This window comes from Schistocerca piceifrons, chromosome 4, assembly GCF_021461385.2.
Source record: "Schistocerca piceifrons isolate TAMUIC-IGC-003096 chromosome 4, iqSchPice1.1, whole genome shotgun sequence".
Lineage (NCBI taxonomy): Eukaryota > Metazoa > Arthropoda > Insecta > Orthoptera > Acrididae > Schistocerca > Schistocerca piceifrons.
The window spans coordinates 3,491,023-3,504,313 of NC_060141.1; the positions used below are offsets into that span (position 1 = coordinate 3,491,023).

At 44.1% G+C, this 13,291-nt stretch overlaps 2 protein-coding genes across 2 annotated transcripts in view; one reads left to right on the forward strand and one right to left on the reverse strand.

Moving 5' to 3' along the window:
• Positions 1 to 13,291, reverse strand: part of LOC124795455 (sodium/potassium/calcium exchanger 3-like) — a 243,520-nt gene that overhangs the window by 202,875 nt on the left and 27,354 nt on the right. The gene's annotated exons all lie outside the window — the stretch shown is intronic.
• LOC124794844 (proline-rich protein 36-like) overlaps positions 6,142 to 13,291 on the forward strand; it is a 45,976-nt gene continuing 38,826 nt past the window's right edge. Inside the window, exon 1 of the mRNA XM_047258508.1 lies at positions 6,142 to 6,206. Within this exon, the coding sequence (XP_047114464.1) occupies positions 6,142 to 6,206 (65 nt within the window). The remainder of the gene's footprint in view (positions 6,207 to 13,291) is intronic.

The window sequence follows — 13,291 nt, forward strand, 5'->3', positions numbered from 1 at the left end:
ACAAGGTATAACGTTATTTTACGTAACACTGAAAGTGACTGCTCTCGTAATCATTACATGATTTCTGTTGTTCGAATCTACACTCCTGGAAATGGAAAAAAGAACACATTGACACCGCTGTGTCAGACCCACCATACTTGCTCCGGACACTGCGAGAGGGCTGTACAAGCAATGATCACACGCACGGCACAGCGGACACACCAGGAACCGCGGTGTTGGCCGTCGAATGGCGCTAGCTGCGCAGCATTTGTGCACCGTCGCCGTCAGTGTCAGCCAGTTTGCCGTGGCATACGGAGCTCCATCGCAGTCTTTAACACTGGTAGCATGCCGCGACAGTGTGGACGTGAACCGTATGTGCAGTCGACGGACTTTGAGCGAGGGCGTATAGTGGGCATGCGGGAGGCCGGGTGGACGTACCGCCGAATTGCTCAACACGTGGGGCGTGAGGTCTCCACAGTACATCGATGTTGTCGCTAGTGGTCGGCGGAAGGTGCACGTGCCCGTCGACCTGGGACCGGACCGCAGCGACGCACGGATGCACGCCAAGACCGTAGGATCCTACGCAGTGCCGTAGGGGACCGCACCGCCACTTCCCAGCAAATTAGGGACACTGTTGCTCCTGGGGTATCGGCGAGGACCATTCGCAACCGTCTCCATGAAGCTGGGCTACGGTCCCGCACACCGTTAGGCCGTCTTCCGCTCACGCCCCAACATCGTGCAGCCCGCCTCCAGTGGTGTCGCGACAGGCGTGAATGGAGGGACGAATGGAGACGTGTCGTCTCCAGCGATGAGAGTCGCTTCTGCCTTGGTGCCAATGATGGTCGTATGCGTGTTTGGCGCCGTGCAGGTGAGCGCCACAATCAGGACTGCATACGACCGAGGCACACAGGGCCAACACCCGGCATCATGGTGTGGGGAGCGATCTCCTACACTGGCCGTACACCACTGGTGATCGTCAAGGGGACACTGAATAGTGCACGGTACATCCAAACCGTCATCGAACCCATTCTACCATTCCTAGACCGGCAAGGGAACTTGCTGTTCCAACAGGACAATGCACGTCCGCATGTATCCCGTGCCACCCAACGTGCTCTAGAAGGTGTAAGTCAACTACCCTGGCCAGCAAGATCTCCGGATCTGTCCCCAATTGAGCATGTTTGGGACTGGATGAAGCGTCGTCTCACGCGGTCTGCACGTCCAGCACGAACGCTGGTCCAACTGAGGCGCCAGGTGGAAATGGCATGGCAAGCCGTTCCACAGGACTACATCCAGCATCTCTACGATCGTCTCCATGGGAGAATAGCAGCCTGCATTGCTGCGAAAGGTGGATATACACTGTACTAGTGCCGACATTGTGCATGCTCTGTTGCCTGTGTCTATGTGCCTGTGGTTCTGTCAGTGTGATCATGTGATGTATCTGACCCCAGGAATGTGTCAATAAAGTTTCCCCTTCCTGGGACAATCAATTCACGGTGTTCTTATTTCAATTTCCAGGAGTGTATTATTTATGTTTCGCAACTAAGTCGGCATAGAGCGAGCGGGGTGTATAAAAATGAATTCCTATTTCCCAAACCAAGAGGAAGGTCACTGTCTACATAAAACTTCGTTCAGTGTATGGTGGAGGGTACTTTACTTACCGATTTCAACAATAGCCACAGTGTTGCTCCGATCTTGATGAAATTTTGTACATTTGATCTTCAAAACAAGGGGAACCGCACCGTCTATGTGAAATTTCATTCGGTTTGTGGCGGAGGGTGCCTTACAACAGAATTACACACCATTTGACTGATCAGCTTGGAAGTTGGCTCATGTATGTATGTTTTCGTGGTGAAGGCATTTACACAAACCAACGTATGCTGGATGGCGGATGGTTGGCCTGCCTTTAAATAAATTCAACATCGTCTCGTCAGTCAGCATGAAAGTTGGCAGATATATATATTTTTTCATAGACGGGGAAAGAGGAGATGGCATGACGGAGGCGGAGGAGGAGATACATGGAGAGAGGAGAACGTGTAGGGGCAGGGAAGGGGGAGGAGGTGCATCCAGAGAAGTGAGAGAAGCAGATTAAAAGAGAGAGGGAGCAGGAGGTAAACAGAGAAAGGGGGAAGGTGGTGAATGAGTAATGGAACACTGTAATAAATACATAAATTAGGGGTGTTATTGTGAATTTGATGTACTGTTAGAAAAAGGTGAATTTGATGTACTGTTAGAAAAAGCGGAGGAGGAGGTGGACAGAGACAGGAAGATGGATGGAGAAGGGGATGGAGAGGAGGATGAAGTGTTGTGAGAGAGAGAGGGGGGGGCAGATGGAGGAGGTGGAAAGAGAGATGGATGGGCGGAAGGAGGGGGTGGATAGAGAGACGAGATAGGACTAAATGGACAAGAGAGATGAGGGAAGAGGGGACGAACTGACATAAAACTGGGATGAATAAATATCAGGGCAACGCCGGGCTTACAGTTAGTAATTAGATAAAGATTTACGCGACAATGGGCGTGTTCATCTGAAAGAAATTACAGAATATTTCCCTATGGTTAGAGGCGTAAAAAGTCTCGATAAGTAGACTGTTATTCTTCATGTCTACAAATGATAAAATTCGTTGCTTAATCCAAAGTTCATCTAGTTGTAATTTCATCTTTAGAAAATGAACTACATAATAATCAGCCGAAAAATGCTCCTGTTGGAGCACAATAAAGCCAAATATGATCGTGTTTAAAAGTTTCTGACAGAAAAGTGGACAACCAGCTGTCTGAGTCCTCATTCCGCCTTCCACACCAAAAATTCTGGAAGCTTCACAGGACGAGTGACCATGTTATGTAAGAAATTTACCAAGCAAAATTTCAGTTATGTTGAGATAAAAATTCAATAAATAGCAGATTGTGTATTAGAACTTTAGAAATACCGTTAAAAGCGTACTTTTGTGAATGAGATCCGCCAAATACAAATAATTAGTTTCGTATCACATATATGACGAAACTCCAGAATCGGAAAGTTTACTTTGCGAAATTATTGATGCCGATCGACGACGACACCGTCTGAGAAGCGGCGGCAGCACCTGCACTGTGGGTGAGCGACTGGGGCAGGCAAGCAGTCGGGGGGGGGGCTCGGTTCGCAACACACCTCGTTAGGGAACCGGTTCCTCGGGACAGCTCCGCTACCTGCTGCACCCTCGTAGGAAACCCCATGGTAGGAAAACCCACGTAGCCGTGCAATCCGCGACACGGCACCTCAAACCGCGCGGCTGTCGCTATCCTTATCCAGTGTCTTTTGTAACCTCGGTGTAAAACGTCGGAACAGTGCGCGGAGGCACGCCTGGCAAATACGTAGGCGGGCCGGTCGTTACGGTGTCGGTTTTGGTCAAAACTTCACGACCAAGCAATGAAGTGTGATCGGGTGCACTATCGTGCTGCAAAAGCCACGAACTGTTTGCTCGCAGATCCGGACGTTTTTTCGGATTGCTTCCCGCATCGGCGTTAAACTTGTAGGTTGTACTCGTTACCTTTTGACCTTTCGCCAAGAAATCGCGATGGACTATTCAGTTAACGTCGAAGAAAACAGAGATCAGAATATCCATAGTCGACCGCACTTCCCGAGCTTCTTTCTGATTTGGCAATTGAGAATGTCTCCAGTGGGACGAATGAGCTTTAGTTCCGACGTCATTCCCGTACACCCACGTTTCGTCACCAGTTATGACGCGTTTCAGTAGTTCCACGTCGTCGTTGACTTTATTTAGCGACTCCTGAGCAACTTCCATTCGCTGCTGTTTTTGCTAGAAATTCAACATCTTTGGCACAAATTTTGCTGTCACACGTTTCATACTCATAACATCCGAAAAGATTTCATAGCATGAGCCAGCTGATATGCCAACATCGTCAGAAACTTGTCTGATTCTGATTCGGCGACCGTTCGTAATCATTTCTATCATTTTTTCCAAGTTTTCGTCGATTGTTTATATGCTGAGGCGTTCAGAACTTTCGTGCTCTTCAACTCCTTCACAATCACCTCGGAAACGCTGATACTACTCGTAAACCCTTGTGTTACTCAGAGCAGACTCATCGAAAGCAATACTCAACATTTCTAGAACTTTGTTACATTTTATTCCATTTTTGTAGCAAAATTTAAGGCAAATACTCTATCTAATCCATTTATAAAACAAATTAATAATCGTCATTCATAAGTAAACACATCTGTGCCAGGTTTCACTGGTCTCCGTCTAAACATGGCAGATAAACGTCGAATTCGACGGCCCATTTATTCCTTACGTTTCGTCAAAAGCGTTTCATCATCACGAGTCAGAACGGACTGAGTATGTGTTTATTTCATTGTTGTTTTCTGTTTTTCAGTTGAAACGAAGTAGCGCAAATACAGTAAAGGTATTCGATCTCATCTAGTTGTAATTTACATTAACTGTTACAAGGGCATCATAATAACGCAAATAAAATCGCAAATACTGCTGAAACAAAGAAGAGAGGATCCAAATTTTGCGTCTCATTTCCAAAATGAAAGAAGTTACCGAAAACAAGAAAACTGACGGCGCAACATTGCGTGCAAAGGACAAAGCACAGGAAGAGCTTGTGGACTGTTTTAATTCAAATGAATTTGTAAAGAAAAGAACGGTGAAGCAACTGAAAACGTTTTATGAGAATTTCAAATGAAGGGCAAAACGAAAAAGCGGTCGAGGCAAGGTGGACATGTTTAAGACCCCATCACTAGACGGAACATCTTCGCAGTTACTGCAGATAATCATCGCTCGGGTAGGTCCACTTACCAACAGCGCTGATTGTGGTGCTGCTTATGCAACATCTGCATCTGATAGTTGCCCAGTGCGGTTTTCAACACCCAGGACGGCGCCACCTTGATTTTGGAGGAACTTGTCCTAGATTGCAGACAGAAACAGAGATTCCACTAGCAGATCCAGAACAAGAAGTACTACCCACCGCCAGTAACAATATTTCCTCGACGTCTACAAATGAGAGGTCGTGGACAGCAAGAAACAGACCTTTCTTGAAGAAAGTAAAAACTACAGAAGGTGCAAGTGCCAGAGAGAAAAATCGTAACTGCCGGAAGCGAGAAGAAATCTATGTAACCAAGAACTGCATTTGCTTCATGAAAATCACAAAGAAAGATGTGAGTTGTTACAGACGAAAAAGGAAACACAAAGAGTGAAGCAAGAAAATAAAAGGCAAAAGACATCTGTCCTGTAAGCAAAGCTTTTGTATTATACACATAAAAAGTGAATGTCTGTATTCCGAGATTAATGACAGGGATAAAAATAAGTGAAAAGTGAGATACTGTCGTTATCATTATGTTTATGTTCATTTTGTTACTGATTGAAAGTGTTGTGACTTGGCAAGATAGCCAAGCCACTATGGGATAGCCGAAAGGCACACGTTTAAGCTCACGCAGGATGGCGTGAGGTCTGGAACAGGTCAAGGTCTTATAGTAGCAAAAATAGTACGTAGCTTCTGGAATACTTAACTTTAATCCATAATTGGTGAACATCGGTCTGACGGTACATGCATCACAAGATAAATAGCAATTGATAATGGCGCCTTGCTAGGTCGTAGCAAATGACGTAGCTGAAGGCTATGCTAACTATCGTCTCGGCAAATGAGAGCGTAATTTGTCAGTGAACCATCGCTAGCAAAGTCGGCTGTACAACTGGGGCGAGTGCTAGGAAGTCTCTGTAGACCTGCCGTGTGGCGGCGCTCGGTCTGCAATCACTGACAGTGGCGACACGCGGGTCCGACGCATACTAACGGACCGCGGCCGATTTAAAGGCTACCACCTAGCAAGTGTGGTGTCTGGCGGTGACACCACAGAAAGTTGTTTTCTCAAAGCAAAGAAAAAATTTATTTTCGCTATCATTCTACAGATCATTAATATTGTTTGCTATATTTTTTGCCAGTAAGGGACACACTAATATTTACGACTTTCTTCTTAATCATACCTAAACAAATAAAATAAATTATTACAACACAAGCCATCGCAGCCTATGATTTTACTAGCATAACATTTATTGGTTTATGATTTTTGTAGTCTGTTGCCAGAACATAAGAAAATATGTTTTTTTACATAGTCCTAAAACTTCATTAAGCGTTCACGTATTCACCAGATTTTAACACACATTTCGCCTAGAGGAAATGGTTTTCAACAGCTCTGTTTCGATCAGCAACTGCGGGTCCATCCTGTGGAACTGTGACATCAGGTACGTATATTTCCTCAAACAGTAAATAATTTCTATTGATTCGCCTTTCCTGCTGAAGGTAGTGACAGAGTTTCTGATCGTCTGGGGGCTCTTCGTCCTCTGTCTGTATAACAGTGTTGTATAATACAGATGTAGTCACTATGGTAACAAGCGACGTTGTCACTGATGTATTTAATTCCAGTGTTACAGCCGGAAACATCCCTTCCCAAACTCCTTACTGTCGTTTGACAGAGTTTCTGGTATTAATGTGCGCTTTGTTGTAATTTTCTTCTCGCGTATGTCTTGGATTTAAGAATATGTAAGGCACCCGGATTGTACGGACCTTACATGAGCCCGGTCCATAATGACAGTACGATGCAGTATGAGAACCTCAGAAAACTATATTATCAACCAAAAGCCATTGCAGTAATCACATGTACCGAAAACTAACAAAACAATATCTACCAATATGAGGACAGAGGCGTGCATAAATAAGGTAAAGTAAACCCATTTTGGAGAAGAACCGAGCAGGTGATTAATGGCACTGGAAAATCCCACTTAACAAGAGAACGTCGAGCTCCAGTGCAGAAAGGTATAAGGCCAGAACAATACATTATTCCTTTTAATGTAAATACAGCTGGGACTGAGGGTACGTGGCTGCACGGATTTAACAGGGCTAGCAGCGACCCGGCAAGAAAAATAAAAATTCACCTCTAAGGAGATGGCGGTTGGCTGAAGCCATACTGGGCGATGCAAACGTGACATGGTGGAGAGGTCTCCATTGTATAAAAGCATTTTGAGAACTAAAAATCTCTAGATCTCTCTTGTCGTCTTGCAGCAGACCAGACAAGTGTGTGGGATATAGCGAGGGTGTTGAGAGCTTTGCATCTGTGACGTGTGGACGATATGCTTCACACATCGTGGTGACAGATAGCAAAGAGGTAGTGAAATATTCCTGCGGGAATTTTTGTGGGAAATGAAATTATACATGTTGCGCCAACCCTTAGCGAGTGTGCAATAGCGATTATTTCGACTAGGGAAACATTAACGTTGTATTGAACGCAGGAAAATTGAGACAGTGAATTCAGTCAAGGCTAGAGTAGGGAATTAGAGTTTCAGATCCAGCATGGAGATAATGCCATTGCAGATCCCGACTGGTAAAGTACCATTGCGCATTAGGCCACGGTTAATGTTGTGTCGAGATTTTGCTCACTCCAACCTGCGTACGCTTTGACCATTGAATATCAAAAGCTTGGATACTTAGCTACCCTCATACTGAGTACATGAGAGTTTTTTTGTTGGTTTAAAAGGTAAATTTATTCTCCACCAACTTAGTGCATTGACCAGCTACAATATCATAGAAGTAAATTTAATAGATGAAGATTTTTGATCATTCTCGCCTGTGATAACATTTTCATTTGTGGAGATAATGAGTTAATAATTGCCAATTCAACATGTCCAAGAGTTAAACATTTTGTTATTGAGTGTTGAAAGTAATTGAACATGATTGTTGTGTATCACTTGACCCCTGAAAGCACAGTTGATAAATTGTATGTAGAATGAAAAAGGAAACAGCTGTTTTTTTTCTTTCTAGAATAGATCGCAAACTTTCACTTTTGTTAATTCGTGCATTCTAGTTACGTGACAGCAGCGTTTAAAATTAATTTGTTACAATCTGCACCTAATATTAGCTGCCTTATAGGGCCAGATTCATATTTATACAGAATACCGGTTTAACACACAGGGCTTGAGAAGACAGTTCAGATGTTTTATCCATTTGCGCGCATATCTTACAAATGGCGACTTCTGCCAGGATGCGAAATTACAGTATTCTGATAGATTGAGGGTTTGCTTTTGATAGGTACAAAGTACATAATCCACCCAAATAATAAGCTGACGCAAATTGGAAAAAAATGTAAATGTGACTCAACTGTGTAGGAAGTGTGGATACAACTGCGTTCGTGTATTTCTTATTTGCTTGCGCAACACATCGTTGAATTGGGTTGTGTTGAGTTCTGTCTCAGCTCCAGTACCCAAAAGGCAATAAAAGAAGAGGAAACGGATTGAATATAGGACCGAGGATGATATTTTGGGGTAGAATCAAGTCTTATGATCAGATGTTAACACGTATTCAGGTTCGAAAAATTCGCGAACAGCAACGCTTGGAGGAACGCTCAAAAATGGCAGAAAATAATAGATCAAGACAAAGAGAGGTCATGGAAGATCTTGATAGGATCGAGCTGGACACGCAACAGGTAGATCAGCGTGAACAACTCGAGACAGAATACTTAGAAATACCGAATGAGAACGAAAATGCATCATATGATGTCCAATGTGGTTCAAAGCATGGACATGAGAACGAGGTTGCCAATCATTCAGACGCTGAGTCTGTAGGTAGTGACTTCTCATCATATTTTGAACCAAACGTAACCACACTGAATCAGTCAGGCCTCCAATTGCGTGGAACAAAAGAGTGTTAGGGCTCCTACGCTATGTTCGGAAGTGAAGGAAAGGGTTCACGAGAAACGAGATAGGGAACGGTTACATCAGATGGCAACAGGTGAAAATGGGGTTGATGAAAACGCAAACATATTTGGAATGTTGCAGCGTTTATTACAACAGTCTCAGGAATGAGAAAGACGTATAGAAGGGCGCATAACACAAGGGAAAAAAGAATTAGAAGGGCGCATAACATTGGGGCTGAAAGAAACTAACAAGGAAATACAAAAAAAAAGTGTGATAATATTCAAGGCTAATTAGACCAGATACGAACTGAAGCTAAGGAAGCACAAATCACGCTTGAAACGCTCGTTACGGGGCACAAACAATTGAGAAAAGACATTGACACTGTCTAAACAGACATGATTACGTTACGTGAAGTTACGCAAAAAAGTGTTAAAAAGGTTAAACAACAGGTTGAAGCTTTTGCCACCAAAGCGACGATGAAAGCGAAACGTGTCATTGCTGAGACGATGTCTCACAAATGAACGACAAAAGCAGCATTAAGGAAATTCGATGCTCGTATTTTAAAAATACAGGGGAAAAGAAAGTTCAAATGTGTGTGAAATCTTTTGGGACTTAACTGCTAAGGTAATCAGTCCCTAAGCTTACACACTACTTAACCTAAATTATCCTAAGGACAAACACACACACCCATGCCCGAGGGAGGACTCGAACCTCCGCTAGGACCCGCCGCACAGTCCCATGACTGCAGCGCCCGAGACCGCCCGGCTAATCCCGCGCGGCTACAGGAGAAAAACGAACATCAATTTCCACGGCTGAGATCGGAAATTTTACGTTCGATCGAAAGTCGAGGTGACGCAGAAAGCGTTAGTGAGGGGTTGCAGACGACAGCAGAATCCACTTCAGTTTTGGTGAATACTGGAAAATCAACAGTTGTCGGTAATACGACAGAAACGTTACGCGAAATTACATGTGACGTAAGACGGAAAGGCACGTGTTGATGTCAGTCCGAAACCGCAAACCGAGAACGGGAAATTAGTCCAAAACAGCGTATGACAGAACATCACGGTAACCGTAGGGAACAGTGTGGATTGCGACCACTTGTTCAAGAAAGCGTAACAGGTCAATCGGGAATACAAGAGTGTGGTTTGCAGCAAGGTTCAATATGTCAAGCACAAAGCGTGACATACGCTGATCAAACCATAGAGACGCGTTCCGCAACGCCACAACCTGTAGGACGAATATCGATGGGTGACAGTACGGTGTCTAAGGAGCCAGAATTGCTTACACGTCAAGATACAGAGCCGGCAGCAGGCGTTATGCGTGCATATTGCACAATGAGATTTGCAAGTGATTCTATGGCACGAATGACACAGAATGAACCAAGTTACACACGTCTGCGTACATTTGATGCAAACCTAGGACAGAATTCCAGTCTTCAAAACCCAGAAGGTACATCACAGAGAGAAGTGAGAGGTTTTGATGATAACCACTTTCTTACAGTGCGGAAATACCAGCACTATAAGGCAGATGCAAATATTCTCCATTCCCGCACATTTATTGAACAATTTAAAGTAGGAATACGGAGACATTGGGCATTGAAACATAAGTTAGATTTCATTTGTGCACATATGGAGGGAAGTGTTGCTGAAACTATGTAGAAGACAGCGGAAACTTGCGAGTCGTATGATTCGTTTAGAGCTGCCTTTATAGCAAGATATTGGTCACCTGAGGCTCAGATGAGAATAAAATACGGATTATTACAAAATGTCTCATTCGAAAATTCGAGTGAGAAAACAGCAGTCAAATTCTTTGAGAATATGGCTAAAAGGAACCAATATCTAGATAACCCATATAGCGATGGAGAATTGATTCAACTATGCAAAACGAAACTGCCAATGAAGTATCAACAAGCTTTGATAGCACGTGGGGGCGATAATGTAGAAACTTTCAAAGGTGTTTTGAGAGAAGTAGAATTTGTGTGTGAAAACGATGCTCAACGACGTCGCGGTTCAGGACAGAATAATTTTGAAAAAACACGTAATAGTAAAAAGAATTATAGTAATGGTAGCAATGGTAGGCCGGTATTGGGATTGAATTCTGGACGAAATGTGAATAATTACGGAAATGGGAGTAGTGGAAACACTAGACCACAGCGGAGTGGATATGGTTTTGATAGTGGTTGGAACAGGCGGAGTATAGATGAAAATAGGAACGGAAACTGGAGAACTCGGGATAACCGACAGACTTATTTTAATCAGCGATCGCCAGTTCCATGGAGAGAAAGCAGATGGTAAAGTGGTGCGAGAACGCAGCCACAAGCAAATACTTCGGGTGATTACCGGAGAAACGAACCACAGACGGAGACTGAATTACGACCACCAAATCCTGGGAAGCCTGAGGATTGACCGACGTTAGGCATTGCAGGAGTTCAAGCACATGTGCAGAACTATAGACCTATGTCTCTAACGTCGATCAGTTTTACAATTTTGGAACACATATTATCTTCGAGTGTAATGACTTTTCTGGAGACTAGAAATCTACTCTGTAGGAATCAGCATGAGTTTCGAAAAAGACGATCGTGTGAAACCCAGCTCGCGCTATTCGTCCACAAGACTCAGAGGGTCATAGACACGGGTTCACAGGTAGATACCGTGTTTCTTGACTTCCGTAAGGCGTTTGATACAGTTCCCCACAGTCGTCTAATGAACAAAGTACGAGCATATGGACTATCAGACCAATTGTGTGATTGGATTGAAGTGTTCCTAGATAACAGAACGCAGCATGTCACTCTCAATGGAGAGAAGTCTTCCGAAGTAAGAGTGATTTCAGGTGTGCCGCAGGGGTGTGTCGTAGGACCATTGCTATTCACAATATATATAAATGTCCTTGCGGATAACATCGGAAGTTCTCTGAGGCTTTTTGGGTATGATGTTGTAGTATATCGAGAAGCTGTAACAACAGAAAATTGTACTGAAATGCAGGAGGATCTACAATGAATTGGCGCATGGTGCAGGGAATGGCAATTGAATGTCAATCTATACAAGTGTAATGTGCTGCGAATACATAGAAAGAAAGATCCTTTCTCTTTTAGCTACAATATAGCAGGTCACCAACTGGAAGCAGTTAATTCCATAAATTATCTGGGAGTAAGCATCAGGAGTGATTTAAAATGGAACGAGCATATAAAATTAATCGTCGGTAAAGCAGATGCCAGACTGAGATTCACTGGAAGAATCCTAAGGAAATGCATTCCGAAAACAAAGGAAGTAGTACACTTGTTCGCCCACTGCTTGAATATTGCTCACCGGCGTGGGATCCGTACCAGATAGGGTTGATAGGAGAGATAGAGAAGATCCAACGGAGAGCAGCGCGCTTCGTTACAGGATCATTTAGTAATCGCGAAGGCGTTACGGAGTTGATAGATAAACTCCAGTGGAAGACTAAAAGAGAGACGCTCAGTAGCTCAGTACGGGCTTTTGTTGAAGTTTCGAGAACATACCTTCACCGAGGAGTCAAGCAGTATGTTGCTCCCTCCTACGTATATCTCGCGAAGAGACCATGAGGATGAAATCAGAGGGACTAGAGCCCACACAGAGACATACCAACAATCTTTCTTTCCACGAACAATACGAGACTGTGTAAGTAAGCTGTTTAGGTTTTCTTATTGGTGACGCCAGGTAGCGCTCTGTGTGAGAATCACTGGCTGTGCTGTGTGCAGTCTGTGGCTAGTTTGCATTGTTGTCTGCCATTGTAGTGTTGGGCAGCTGGATGTGAACAGCGCGTAGCGCTGCGCAGTTGGAGGTGAGCCGCCAGCAGTGGTGGATGTGGGGAGAGAGATGGCGGAGTTTTGAAATTTGTAAGACTGGATGTCATGAACTGCTATATATATTAAGACTATTAAGGTAAATACATTGTTTGTTCTCTATTAAAATCTTTCATTTGCTAACTATGCCTATCAGTAGTTAGTGCCTTCCGTAGTTTGACTCTTTTATTTAGCTGGCAGTAGTGGCGCTCGCTGTATTGCAGTAGTTCGAGTAACGAAGATTTTTGGTGAGCTAAGTGATTTGTGAAAGGTATAGGTTAATGTTAGTCAGGGCCATTGTTTTGTAGGGATTTTTGAAAGTCAGATTGCGTTGCGCTAAAAATATTGTGTGTCAGTTTAAGCACAGTCTTGTATAATTGTTCTAAGGGGACGTTTCATACTGAGGAGTCAAGCAGTATGTTGCTCCCTCCTACGTATATCTCGCAAAGAGACCATGAGGATAAAATCAGAGAGATTAGAGCCCACACAGAGGCATACCGACAATCCTTCTTTCCACGAACAATACGAGACTGGAATACAAGGGAGAACCGACAGAGGTACTTTAGGTACCCTCCGCCACACACCATCAGGTGGCTTGCGGAGTATGGATGTAGATGTAGGTGTAGATAATACACTTTCTGTAGAAACGAATGACAAGGCGACTACAGCAATAGCCGGCCGCGGTGGTCTAGTGGTTCTAGGCGCGCAGTCCGGAACCGCGGGACTGCTACGGTCGCAGGTTCGAATCCTGCCTTGGGCATGGATGTGTGTGATGTCTTTAGGTTAGTTAGGTTTACGTAGTTCTAAGTTCTAGGGGACTGATGACCACAGAAGTTAA